The sequence below is a fragment of the Eurypyga helias genome, unplaced genomic scaffold (assembly GCF_000690775.1).
Source record: "Eurypyga helias isolate BGI_N326 unplaced genomic scaffold, ASM69077v1 scaffold16892, whole genome shotgun sequence".
Taxonomy (NCBI): Eukaryota; Metazoa; Chordata; class Aves; order Eurypygiformes; family Eurypygidae; genus Eurypyga; species Eurypyga helias.
In genome coordinates, this window is record NW_010234209.1 from 2022 (window position 1) to 16393 (window position 14372).

Here is a 14372-nt window from a genome sequence, read left to right on the forward strand (position 1 = left end):
AAATTTTTCATGATTGGGAAATCGAGAACTTGAGTTTGAATTAAGATATATAGAATGCATTTTTAAACTCTATCAATCTTCCAGCTTTTATTTGTTAAGACCACCAGCTAAAATCCAGTTGACCATATGGCAGAGGTGCATATTTTCTGTCTCACTTAAAAACACCAACAGTATATTAGCAAGGCTGCCTAAAAAAAGGCCTAAGGCAGCAAGCAGATATGTTTTTTTACATATTTGACTCCAGTTTTCAGGATGGGCGGGGAAACCTTAAGAGACTCTACCAGGATTTTCTTCCAGACTTTTGTCTGGCTGCTTGGATAAACCAATTTTGACTAAGACTAACTAGGAGGGTTTTAGGTAAGTAGAAATAATTATCTGAATTAAAGTGATTATTGTTCAATATTTTAATTTAATTTATACTTGTAAGAAACTGTAAAGATCCTAAGGGAAATTTTCTGCTGCCTTTGAAAGAAAGAACTCCCACAGCAGGTGACTTTTACCTGTGCTACTTCTCTAATAAATGACCAGCATCACATTCCAGAGCATTTCTAGGTCTTTGAGAGTTCCTTTTCCAGTCCCACCTACTGTAACCCTGTTTAACTTAGTGTCAAACTGTGGTATCAGTGAGATGACTACATGCTAAAAATTAATCTGATTGCAGTAGAAATACATTAACTTAAATAATTCACGGCAACATGCAGACTGACCTGTCCAGTAATAGGTTAGGTGCAAATAAAAGCTTTCCTGGGTGTTCCATGGAGCGCCAGACTAAGCCAATCATCAGTATCTCTAACCAGGCACATTCCAGTAGATGGACCTGATCATGGAGTGTTAAATCCACAAATCCTGAAAGAATAAATAGGAGACAGTAAAAACACTCTAGGTTTGTAAACAGAACAACATTATTCAGAGAATCATGCAGTGCTGGATAACCAAAAAGAAAAGATAATAAACCAGACATTTGTCCTCTATATTTCAGGCTGAGTTTTGTCTATTATTAGGTCTACTGTGGCTGCATCCTACAGAACAGTGAGCACTTTCTAGCCCCCCGTTTGTCTCCTGGCCGCACCCTGCCCAAGAGCAGGACAAAAGCCAGATGTGTGTCTGCATCCCCACGCCTGCTGCTCATGACCTGGGAAGCCAGGTGCAGCTGTAGAGAGGGGCAGCCCTCTGCTCCCAGGCCAAGCTGCCTGGGTCACGATGGAGGGATAATGGAAAAACATACTGAGTTACTTTGGAGTCATATACCTGACACACTCTTCAGTACCATCTTGAGGAAAAAAAAAAGTCACATATTTTTAAAGTTGAATGTTATGCTATGAAATATATTATTTAAGTAAGAAAAAGGAAGAGAAGGAACAAAATATAGTTCATAATAATTTGGAAAATATTGTTATGTTCTGCAAAAGAGTTGGTGATATAATTATTTTTTAAAACATCAGAGAACTAATCAGTCTATTCATAAAGAATAATTGAAAATGATCTGTCTGACATGTACTTTGGGTTCTGTAACAAAACAGCTAACACAAACCTTGATGAATGCAGGTTTAAAAGTCTGCAATATAATAATACACATCAACTGTAATTCATAAAAAATCTTATAAAATTAATTTGATGGCTTTTTAGGTGACATTATAAGTTTCGTTGATAGAAATAATAGTTTTGATGAAACACACTTCTACAAGACATTTGATTTCATAAAAACATGCAACAGATTAACTGAATTAATAGATTTTAAACGACACATCTCAGTATGTAATGGCAAAAGGGTAACGAACTGAAGTGTTTCTAGAGGAATGCCATACAGCTTACTTTACATACAGCTTTACTTTGTTTACCCTAGACAATTTTTTTAATCATGAAATGGGAAAAAAAAGAAAGCGTGATTCAGATGTGATGATGGCATGTAGGAAATAATGCGGAAAGCTTCTTGCTATTAGAAGGAATCTAAATCACTCAGTAGCTTTGTCATAAAAATATACAGACATAATTTTACAACCAAGAACATTAGGTGTATACGGAAACAGTGGCAGCTATGAAGAGGACTTAGAAAGGATGGAGTAAAAATCAGCCCAGTTTGAGCTTCCAGGGAAACTCTGAGTTAGTAAATTAAAATTAGCTCCGTGTTACTCGAATCTGGCAACCATTCTTCAAACAAGATGAGAAGTTAGAATTGCAGAGAAACATGAGATTGAATAAAGCATTGAAAAACATGCCCTCTAGTGAGGAATAAGAGGAATTTAGTTACTCTTTGTGAAGCTAAATAAGCTAAAGGGGTTAAAGGGCTGCAGTGCATAAATATCTAAAGAAAAAGAGGACACTAGCACAAAAGGTAACAGCATAAGATACAGGAGCCCATGATGGAAGCTATACCTGCTCCAAGCCAGACTACAAATGAGGGGCCACTGTTAACAACAGCAGTAGTTATTACCTAAGCAACATACTATCGTTCCATGAATTTGCTATCATTAGAAACAGTAATCAAGATTTAATTATTATTTTTAAGACATACTCTTGTTCAAGCAAGCTGATTCAGAATAATGTTACAGAAGGTTAAATTAAATGATGAATAAATCATTACTCACTTCATCACTTAGAACATGCTGCACTTTAATGTCACTAAAATTATGTGTAGATGTGCACTGCATTCTCAAATATCAGTGCTCTTTTAATGCTGGTAAGTTTTGAAAGAAAAGGTATTTCTGAATTCTGTATTTTTCGTTATTGTGCTTTAAGGAAAAAGAAAGACCTCCACTTCACTGTTGATAGGTTAATTAATTGCAGCTTATGGCTATAACCTCTGTTTGACTTCATACATCAGACTGACCAATTGCATAACCTTATGAGACATGTCAAATCTTATGTATACAACCCACAAGAGCTAGACCACCATTAAGCCATTCGTATGTCATATGCTTGGCAAGAGAAAGACACTTAGAGAATAAAAGCCATGGCTGGACCATTCCTTTTTCATATACAGATAAATTAACAGTATTTTTGAGTGATTGCCATCACAGAACACAATAATTGTTCCACGAACTCTTGTATAAATATGGAAATCTGAACCTCTGCAAAGCCAGAGAGGTCTTCTGAGCACTCAGTTAAGAGTAGTCAGTAATTAAATTTATATTATATGTAGAACACAAAACAGTAATGTTCAAACTAAGCTGATTATCCTTTCTAATATAAAGTACTGGTATGGACTGCATCAGTGACAATATGATACAAATCTCTTCCTGCCAAACAATAAGACACCCTGAAGCAGCAATGGGTCGATGGAGGAAAAGCTATACAAAGCTCTACTTTGGCAAGCATGATTCTCTAGAGGTGACATTAGACTTCAGAATCTGAAATAGTGTGACTCTACCATGCTAAAAAAGGAAGGCAGCAACCACCTACAACAGGTATGAGCAAATCTCTTTGTAAACTGGGAATGTGAGCAATTGTTGCCATGAAAGAACACAAGCATTGCTGGAAGTAGTATTAGGTAAAACATGTAACCCTGACAACATCTTGCTCATGCACAAGATTGGTTGTAGTCAGGAACAACATAAAGCTCAGATGGTATTCATTTATCGCTACTGTAGCATACATTGTGAACCCCGCAGTCCTCTGAAATAACCAACAACATATATGTCATATTTTACCAATCAAATACTTTGAAACTAATAAATTCATTATTTGTCTTCGTGACTTTTGACCTAGTAAGTAGCTTTCTATTTCATCAAAACCAATTTATCTAACAATTAACATTCTCTAAGACCAAATACCCAGTGTCATTGCACATTTAATCCTACAACAGTAGTCCTCCATTGGGTACTTACTATCATTTGGGGATTGTTTAATTATCATAATTTTGCAGCTTCTACTAGTATTCTTAAGCCACAACTACAAGGTGTCCTGAGTATTCCTCTTCCTGCTACAAATAATAAAGCAACCTTCTTTTCCCATCTGATCCAACTGTAATCTTACCTGAATGATTATAACTTATGCCTGAATTACCATGGAATATAAATTTCAGTGATTTTTTGCAAGACAATAAACAACATTGTGCCATAAAGAATGACTCTGTCTCAGGTGCTTTGAGGAAAATAAAGCAGAAGCAGTATAAAAGATTTAAAAGCAATAGCAAAGGTCCACCTAGCAGAGTATCCCATTTACAACAGCAATTGATACCAGATGCTAATGGAAAAACATACAACAGGACAAACATATGCTTCTACGGAACGCTTTCTCAAGCTCTGGTGGTATGCAGCTCAGGGACTTCCAGAGCCAAAGATGGTCTCTTTGTGTTTCATGTCCCTTAACATTTTTTTTTCTCCAAGTTTGTCCAGATGCTTTTTGAACCCACTGAGGCATTTAATCCACTTCAGATTTTTTTTATATACTCTGGAAATAGTACTCTCCAGTAAGAAGTTTCACACTCAACTAAGTTAACATGAGGAAATTAATAATTTCCCGTTGTTCGGAAAAAACAACAACAACAACAACAAAACCCTAATACTCTCATTTGATGCATCTAATTATTTTATCAGAAGATACCATCATTCCCTATGTCATCATTTCACTGGTAATCTTCTCTTTTCCAAATATTTTTAGTATATTCTGTCATTCCTCATATGAAAGTTATCCTGTTCGTTTTTGAACTCATCTTGTCCTTCTTGGAGCATATTCCAGTTCAAATATATTCTTTCAGAGACAGTGAGACTAGGACTGAATAGTTTTTCAGTCTGACCTCTTCTTCATTACCTTAGCCAACTTAATATCACCCATAATTTTTATTATCACTAATGACACCTTTTTTTTCCAGATAACTTATGAATATGCTGAACAACATAGGCCTAGCTACTGAATTCCAAATATTATCTCCTTTCTAAATGTCCTGTGTTCATGTCTGGAAAGTCTTTAACTTGATAGCAACAGGAATTTTTATAATATCTCATATAGCAAAAAATATAGGATGTTATACTGTTCAAAAATGTTGCGGGACCTCAGAACATTCCTAGATCCTGTGTCTTAAATTTGCACATGACCACCGCTATTTTTGTCTTAAATCTCATCTTAGTGCAGTGTTTTGAAAAGTGGCAACCACCACAGAAAAAGAGTGTTATTCACAACTCAATACAGTAACTCTGCTGTACAACAGTCATGTAATAGGCCACATTTGGAACAAAACACTAATTAAGTTGGCAAAGACAGTAGGAAAGTAGTGGTGGATGCTGCAACCTAATAGCTAGAAACCATTCAATAGAGCAACCAAATTAAGAGAAGCTTATATAGAAAAAGTATCTAAGTAGGTGGAACAGAAAACAGAAAACTCCCACAGCCAAGTTCTGTTTTCAAGAAAGAGCCAGAAAGAGGAAAAATAGCATCTGTTTCTCCTAACCTAAAGCACATTGGAGGACCAATAGCTGTCACCACTGTTTGATCAAGACACGATATCTGTGCTTGCTGTAGCACCATGAGCTCAGTGCCTAACCTCTCCACTTCAAGCAGGGGGGTGAGACCTCATCTATGCATTTATCTAGCACATAAGATGACATTTTGGTCTGAACTTGCATGGATCATTCAGCCTCTTCACCCCTTAAGGCTGAGCCCTGAAACCTCTTACTTAAAGAGGCAGCTAAAAGCTAAGTGGCTAGAACTTGCACCTTAGCTGTAGCCTTGTCTTTGCACAACAGCAGGGCAAAACAGAGTCCAAGGACAAGTGAGTCAGAGAATCACAAACACTGTTGTCCATGAGGCTCAGCATTCAAACAGCCATGTTTATAATGCTGCTTATTCCTACTTCTTTCCACAGAGCTTCAGACGAATATTATAAGAAACTTTTACTAAGTTCTCCCTCCTGATGGCACGTAAAAAATGACATACTGCCTTAATTGGTTACACAACTCCAGGGTTTTAAAACAAGACCTATTTTGAAGATCAAAAATCTCTAAACCCCAACATTTTAAATACAAATGCTTTGCTAAAAAAGTAGTGTCATTATTCCTTTTTTCTTTTTAAAGGGACATTACTTTTGTTTCTGTAAATGGGGTCAGAAAAAAATTAACTATAATTTGCTGAGTTCCAGGGAGGAAAGTCTGAAAGGCAAACACAGAGCAAGTGGCATAATCGTAAGAGCCTCTAAATACTTTACCACCTCTTTCAGAATTTTGTTTTCACTATCTGTATAATTATAATATAGCAGCATACCAATCCAAACTTATACACTCTGTCCTCTAAGCCTAAACAATCTGACAGAAATTAAATGAGATGAGATTAGAGAGAACAGCATCTGCTCCTAATTACTGTTAATTCCTTTTAAAAATTTTACTTCACATTCGTCATTTTCAGCTCTAGTGGTTCTAAACATCTTTCTGAAAAATAACAATTACAATTTACAGGCGTAACATAATATGAGTTAGGGATGTTCGGATTTTGGGCAAAACCCAAAAAGTCAGAAGGCTGTGTTTTCACAGTCTATATTCATACTGAAAGTCAAGATCAAGCAAGCTTTTGCCCTTCTCCTTGGTGGAGGTTTCCATCATCCCTGAGCTCGCCTTGAGACAGCCCCAGCCAACCTCCCCACCTGACGCTCTCGCCAGAGCAGGATGCTGCAGGGATGTCACATTTGTCGCTTTTGTTTCAAGTCCCATTGCTAGGAGCTGTTCTGTTCTGCTTCCACTTAAAAGCTGCACCGTGATGATTCCAAAATCCACTTCTTGGGTAAAAGAGAAACTTTTCAGCTATTTTCTGGGAATGCAAAAAATTATCACGACTCCACTCAATGTTTTCTGCTTGCACTAAAATTTCATAATTTTTCAGGCCTGTCCAGTCCATATCTTTACAGGATGAGGAGACTAAAAAGTTCCTGAAGCCATTCCTGGTCCAAATAGCCAATGTCTCATTCGGGACAGGAATCTCTCCTTCACTCTTCAGTACACACCAATCTAAACTACAACTAAATGTACCCTGCATACATCAGATCTAATAGATACTGTCTTATTTCAAAATTCCTATGGCAAAGCAAGCTTGTAAGGAAGTTAGGCAAATGGACGTTGATCTACTCAAATTCAATACTTTGCACCAAGCATAATCTGGATTTAGGGCCATGGAAAACCTTCAGGGGCAGTGACAGATAATGGCTGCTGCTGAGATATGCATTCTCTTCTCACAACAAACCCTTGCCACATTTTCATGAAATACTGCTCTCTTGCCCGAGAGAAACCCCAGAACACCATAGCACAGCGCTGGCTTGGTTGGCACTGCTCCAGGGGAGAAGGACCACGCACTGGCCCAGTGGGCTGAGGGGACACCCAGCCTGGGAGTCACCCTCTGGCTTTGGAGTGCTCCTGTGAGTTTTGTGGGCAGCAAGTTCTCACTGAACAGCAGCCCTGCTCGTTACTCCTCAGGATCTGACTGCCTGGGAAAATCTATCCTTTGCTGGTGGATGGTCAGGTCGTGTGCCCAAGGCTCAAGGTTTGTTCCTGGCATGGGCACAGCTTGGAGAGAAGGCAAGCTGGATTGCATTGTAGCTCAATCACACGGCTGACACACAGCACAGACATACCCAGTGAAGCTAAGTGCTTTCGTGTCTTGACTTTCCTTGCATGTGTCACCGTTCCTGCCTTGACTAAAACGCAGTTTTTATTTTGCAACTTTTTCACTTTGTTAACCAAAGATTATTCCAGAAAATGCATTAGCAGTACCAGTTAACACAAATACGTTGAGGCCTTCCATCAGGGAACATAATAAAAGTAATCGGCACTCACATAGCACTTTACATTTTCAAAGGACAGTAAATCCATTAAGTATTATTAAATGTATTTTATAGGCAGAACACAGAGAGGTTAAGTGCCTCATCCAGGAGGAGGCAGGATTAGGATGGAGGTGTGGCAGGCTCTCAGCATGCTCTTGTCCTTTCAGCCACAAAAATCTTTGGGGTGGAAAAGCCTCCTTGAACTCAAGTGTAAGCTCTGTTTCTTGCAAATCAGTAAAAAGATAAAAAGAATACCCCAGAAACAACTGAACTTTTCTCAAAGAGAAAAGGGAAAGAAAGCCTTAATGAGTTAGAGTCGGGGGAGAGGGGAGGAATTGTGCAGAGCATGAGCAGAAAACCTGGATGGAGGGAAGCACACATTAATTCTTAATTCATTTTAAAACATTCACTAATCTAGGCAAGCTAACTGTCTATGTAAAAAAAAAATCCCAGGTCTAAGATTTTTTCCTCCTCTAAACAGGAAATTTTTAAAATTATTAACAAGTCTTACTATTAGTAATAATAATTATAACACCTACTGTACAAGATTATTGATAGTGAAGGCTGCCTGCCAGTTTGCTAGTGAAAGTTTATCATACTGTTTTTATAAAGCAAGAAGGGAGACATATATATATATTTTCTCTAAAAAAACCCAACTACTTCAACTGATCAACAAAAGCAGCATCCATTATCACATGATAAATTCCTGCAGCACTATATAGCAGTTGTTTAAAGCTATATACTGTTAAACAGTCCAGTAATTCATCCCTGGACTGTAAACCATTCATCTGAGACTCGGGCTACGCTTTGACAACAGTTAAGACGCTACTTTATGGTTCTTTTAGCACTCAGAGCTGCGCTCAGGGTGTTGAGGCCTATTCCCGGTGATTTTACGTAGAGGAACGAACTATCAGCTGCATGTGAAGGCGTTTCTTCTGAAGGGTGCCCTCTGAATCTTTCCCTGCACAGGTGAAGAAAGATACGACACAAAATTTCATAGCTGCTGACTAAAATACACAATATGTAGTAATGCATCTTTTTTTATAGTCTGCAACAGTTAATTACATTACACTAAATTTATATGAGTACTCAGGCCAGTTACAAGTACGTTTGAGGGTTTTTTTTAAATTTGTCATTTTTATAAGAGGTCATTGCTATGCAAAATGTTTTCCATCAAAAGCAGATCCAGCTAAAATCATTTGTGGGGCTGGTTAAACATTCTTGCCTGACTTTTATGAACTCAAAAGACACACTCATAAATAGAAGCTGACCTCTCTACCTCATTCTTCCCCCTCCTCCCTCCTCCTGCCCCACCAGGGCTGCTCCTCTGGCCTAGTCTGCTGGTTTAGGTGTTCATCCAACTGATGCAATGACCTGGCAAGAAGGATGAGCATGAAAGGTGAGTGACAGGCAGCTAGGGAACACCAACCACCTCGGATGGTTTATGCTTTATGTAAACCTGCCCCAAGACATGAGGTCATGTCCAGCATGACTTGGAATTTTTGTATGTTCAGCTGAATCCAAAAGAGCATGTGGTTTCAGCATTTGTTTGACCTCCTTACCAAGCTATGCTCCAATCACAACCTAAATCCAATGTAAATAAGTGATGGTTTTGTGGCTGTCAAGAAAAATCATTTGAGGCAAAAGGTCTCTTTAAGCAATCACTCTTTAAGCAATCCCTTTAAGCAATCCCATTTTTCGAGCAAACACAGTCACTGGAGGGCGAAAAAGGAAGTTTTTAAATGACTCCAGCATGTCCCTGTGCAGCTTCAAATGACCACTTCAAAACACAGTTACCAGGGGAGAAATTGTTAAAGCTTGTGAGACTCTCCAGTTGTTCTCCACTTTTACAGGGTGCCCCTACGTGCTTTTACTGATTTCATAAGCACTCGAGATGGCAAAGGCTCTGTGGATGGGGTGGTACCAGAGTATCGGCGGGAGCAGCAAGGTGGACGGTGTGTCGCGCGCGACTATGCAGGCTTGCACAGAGCTGGCTGAGGCAGGACTGCGCTCCTGGCATTCGCCGCATCCTGGGAGATGGATCTCCATAGAGGAAGAGGGCTCCGAAAACCCCAGGGTGGACAAAGACAATGCAGATATGGCCATATGGATAGTGGGATGGGATGGCAAGTGAATGAAATTTGGTTAAAGTGAGGCAGGAGACCTACTCTGCCACAGACAGTTCACTTCTACTTCTCTACTTCTCATTTTTTCCACAAATCTTAGGATATAAAAATATTTCCTTTGCTCTGTTTTTTATCCTTTTTGTTCCATTAATAATAAGATCTGTATGAAAGAGCTGAAAGTCGTCATATCACCATCAAGATCATTTTGGAAAAGAGACAAAATTCCTTTTGCAAGGTAACAAAACTAATGATCAGCTTCAGCCACTCTTCTAAACTAACATTTTTTATTTACTGAAGGAACTAGAAGATTAAATTAATTATTTGAAACCCTATTCTTCCTGAATATGCCTAAAATCCTGGATTGATACTTTGGAATATTTCCAATAATTTTGTTTATGTTCACTATTTCAATTTATATCCCCATCCATGTCTGAAAACTTGAGAAATGTGTTTTTAATTTAACATAATTTTTTACTACAATAGCTTTCACATGATGAAGTTAGGAGGGCTACTCTCTCTTCTCCTTCATTCATAAAATCCAGTGAACAAAGCACTAATCTTTCCACTTCAGAGTCTATTCCATCCTGGGATCTACTGTACTCACCACCGAACCGATTAACATCCATCACGGCAGCATCTGGAACTAGCTGAAAAGAGGATCATTTTGCAACCCAAGTGAAAGAGGAAAAAACTGTCAAGTTTGCAGTGAACTTGAAGATTAAAACTGCTTCAAGACCACAAATAGAAATTGCTCAGAACATAATGTGCTGTACCCAAGAAATGAAGCATAACCTCAGAGTTCATGGTCTGGTCATTCTTTATAGTCATTAGGAAATAAAACTAGTTTGACAAAGGCACCTGCATCCATATTATTTCTTCAGAATGTTCACCTTTGGAGAAGTCTCATTTTTGTCTACTTCACTTGTATGTGAGTAACAGAATCTATGTATATACACATAGTTTACTGTTCATTACTTTGGCTGGTACCTACACGAAAACAGAAACACAAGCATATATAAATAATGCTCAAATGTTTGTTTTCCCTCCTATTCTTTTCACCCCTACATGACTGGTTTTGAACAGAACCCAATCTCTGCAAAATTATCCAAGAAATTCTAATGTCACATCAAAGAGAAGAAAGACAGCAAAATTAATTGCAGCAATTTCCTTTAAGCACTACAACAACGAGAGCATTTTCACAGCTGTGTGGGAGTGTCATCATATGACAGAGTAAAGGAATACATTACAGGGAAAGCAAGACACTGGAATGCAGCTGGCCATTTATATTCATTTTCTTGTCCAGGGGAACCTAATAATTTAGCATGCAGCATGTTTCCAGAAAGCACATCATTCACTTAAGCCCGTTTTGTTGCACACTATCCTTCAATGGATAACAAACCCAAGACACATCTCAACATCTGCAAAGCCTCAGGCAGCCTCAGGAAACTGTTCCATATCGCATGGACCAGGCTCAGGTGCGTATACAACACGGGTCTTGAACTTGAAGAACCTTCACCTTCTACTCAAGCTCCTACACTACGTGCTGAGACATACACTGGAGCTCGAGCTGGTTGGAAGCACTCTGCCAGAGCATTTTATGTTGGAAAGCAACAGGTTTATTAACCTAAGTCACTCTGGAAGACATATCAGACTTCACAAAACAAAAATAAACAAATAAAACCAGACTGGTTTCTATCAGGGAACAGAGAGTGTCTCTGTCAGCTACCTCATTTTAGATTTCATCACGCCACCAGGCACCTATTCCTACTCAGCATTGTGAAAGGTACCTAAACATTTATGAAATTGAGGGTCTTTGTTGTCTCCCAAATTACCTTCTTTGCATTTTAAAAAGGTGCATAATATATTCAAAATCTTAATGAAGTGTATTCTTTCATATTGAATAATATGTTCCACTTCACCTGAAATAGTTATTATCTAGTGAAAAGGTCAAAAACTGTCATTTTGTATAAAGTGAAAATGATTCTTTTTTATTGTTTGAATCTGGCAGAAAAGAAAGAAATTAATTATTCACACAGCTTTGATGGAGACATCTGGAAAAGCTTTGGAACATTGTGCAAACTCATCCAAAGTAATTGGACCTATAAACCGTATTTTTCTTCCTATGTCAGGACTAGAAACTTGCATGGAATTTTGTTACATTAAAAAAAAAAAAAATAGTGTCTTCTAATAAGTACAATAGCAGAAATTAAATATTAGAAATAAAAATGTATAACAAAATTCACCAAGTTTCCCCTGGAATTATAATTAGATTTTTTCTTTTTTTTTTTTTTTAAGTGATATGAAGACTACCACCTTTGTCTTTCTCATTTACAGAGAAAATTTGATTTGTTTTTCTGTTTTCTTTCATCTGCAACAGAATGTGAGTTTGACAGAATCCTCATGGATGAAAATAAAACCTTGAGCTTGGATCAGGAGACAGGACCACTTCACACAGTTCAGACATAGAGCAGGAGATCGTTTTATGAATAGCATCACCTTACTGACCCTCAGGTACCATTTGGATCATGTGTAGATGTCTTTCCCAGTGGAAAGGTCCTATCCTCAGTGGCAGAAGAACTGTTTGGTGTAGGAGCCCTGAGGCAGCAAATATCATCTGACTGCTACCCAAACGGTGTTGCCCACATTTGATGGTATCCAGAAGGTTCTTGGGTTCTTGTTACACATTTCTACAGCTTGTATTTGTTTATAAGCAACTACAGACATACTTAAATATAGTCTTACCCCTATAAACATCAGGTATTCTCAATCGGCTCAGAGACTCGGAAGCCAAGAGACCCAGTGTCGGGCTGGCAGCTTGTTAAGAAGGGAAAACCAGCTCATCAGCATGACACCGAAATAATTCAATAATGGGATGTCAGAAGTATTTCAGAGTAGTTTCTGGCAAGATAATACCTCTGTCTCCCACCTACTTGAAATTAGCACTTAAAAGTTATTCCACAACATTACTTGTAAACAAAACATCTTCTATAAAAGCTGGTAGCAATTATTCACTGTCAGCTGAAGAAGAGCAGATCTGAATTTATCAGACTCCAATGATGGAGTTTTACCAAAATCTCTCAGAAACCGTACTACTGATAAAGAAGGCAAAACCAGCCTCATTTGGAGTTTAAAGAAAAGAGCACTCTGACTGAACTGTCTACTGAAACAAGACAGTAAGGGAAATGTATTTATATTGTCTGGCAGTGTCTTATTCAAACCGCAGGATCTTTCTTGAACACTTGATTAGAAGTGTCCCCTTAAAAAAAAAAAAATCATAGAGTAGAATAAAGGTACAAAAATAGAGAAGAAAGAGCTGAGAAATATAATTGGTTTCAAATTAATTATGTATTTTAATATACTACATTGTTTCAGACTAAGATATAAGTAATTTTTCCTTAGTCATATTTATTAGTATGAAAGTAACATGCCAAACTTCTGCAAGATAAAAAGCACAATGTTGGGAAGAGAGGCATAAAGTAGGAGCATAATGAGCATTATAAAAAAAATAGCATATTTAATTCATATTTATAACTGTAGGCTGAGAATCTTCACATTAGGGTTTTTCTGTTTCACAAGAGAGATACTTAGCATGCTTCACAGCCTTCCCATACAGCAGATAAAGTCCTGAGATAGCAATTTAGGGACTATGACACACTATTAAAGAGTTATACAAAACTAACACAGGGATGCATCGGAACAGCCCAGAGCAAAATTAGTGTTTCCCAGTGGTAAGGTAACATTCTTCCCAAAAGGCCCAGTGTGAAAGAACATAACCTTACATGAGGCTTGGGGAAAAACAAATTCATATTCGTATCAGAGTCAGCATTTCTCCATAGCTGTATTTAGGTGAATACCAAGTGAGGGGGGGGGAAATGAAGTCACATGCAACATTGATAAATATGATAGGTTTTCACAGGCAGCTCTTCTCTGTCAGCTGAGAACCTGCTTATGATTTTAAAATGTGCAAGTCATTAAGCATCTAATACCAGTGTTTGGTTTCACCATCACTGAATAAAATATTCTAGAGCTTTCCTTTTCCACAGGCCTTGCAAAATCCTGCTCTGCAGAAGAAGAATAAAAATCAGCTGCTGATTCTAAAAAGTTTGCCACATGCTTCTGTTGCTTCAGGTCACTATTTACTATGTGTACAGTGCAAACTCATCCCAGAGAACTTCCAGAAGAATTTGCTGCCTTCCTGGAAGACAAAGACAGAAGAACAACTTCCAAAAAATATGCACCAGAATAGGCAACCAGCCACAAGGTAACTCGGCAGAAAGAACACACCAGGGTTCCTCTGTCTTCCAAATAGCACAGGTAAATGAACAGTCAGTCCTTGCCTTCTCAGAAGTAAAGGTTCTTGTATCCCAGGGATGGAAGCAAACTTAAGAACTATGATCCTTTATGAACTAGAATTCATCTTGATACAACTGTTTGGGGTCTTCTCTAACCTTTCAGAGCAGGGGGTGAGAGGAAATTACCAAGTTTCCCTTCCCTTGGACTCTCCA

At 38.1% G+C, this 14372-nt stretch overlaps 1 protein-coding gene across 1 annotated transcript in view; it reads right to left on the bottom strand.

The window, feature by feature from the left end:
* Positions 1-707: 707 nt before the first annotated feature.
* LOC104517361 (estrogen receptor-like) overlaps positions 708-14372 on the bottom strand; it is a gene marked incomplete at its 3' end in the record, with an annotated part of 48288 nt that continues 34623 nt past the window's right edge. Inside the window, exon 4 of the mRNA XM_010161988.1 lies at positions 708-846. Within this exon, the coding sequence (XP_010160290.1) occupies positions 708-846 (139 nt within the window). The remainder of the gene's footprint in view (positions 847-14372) is intronic.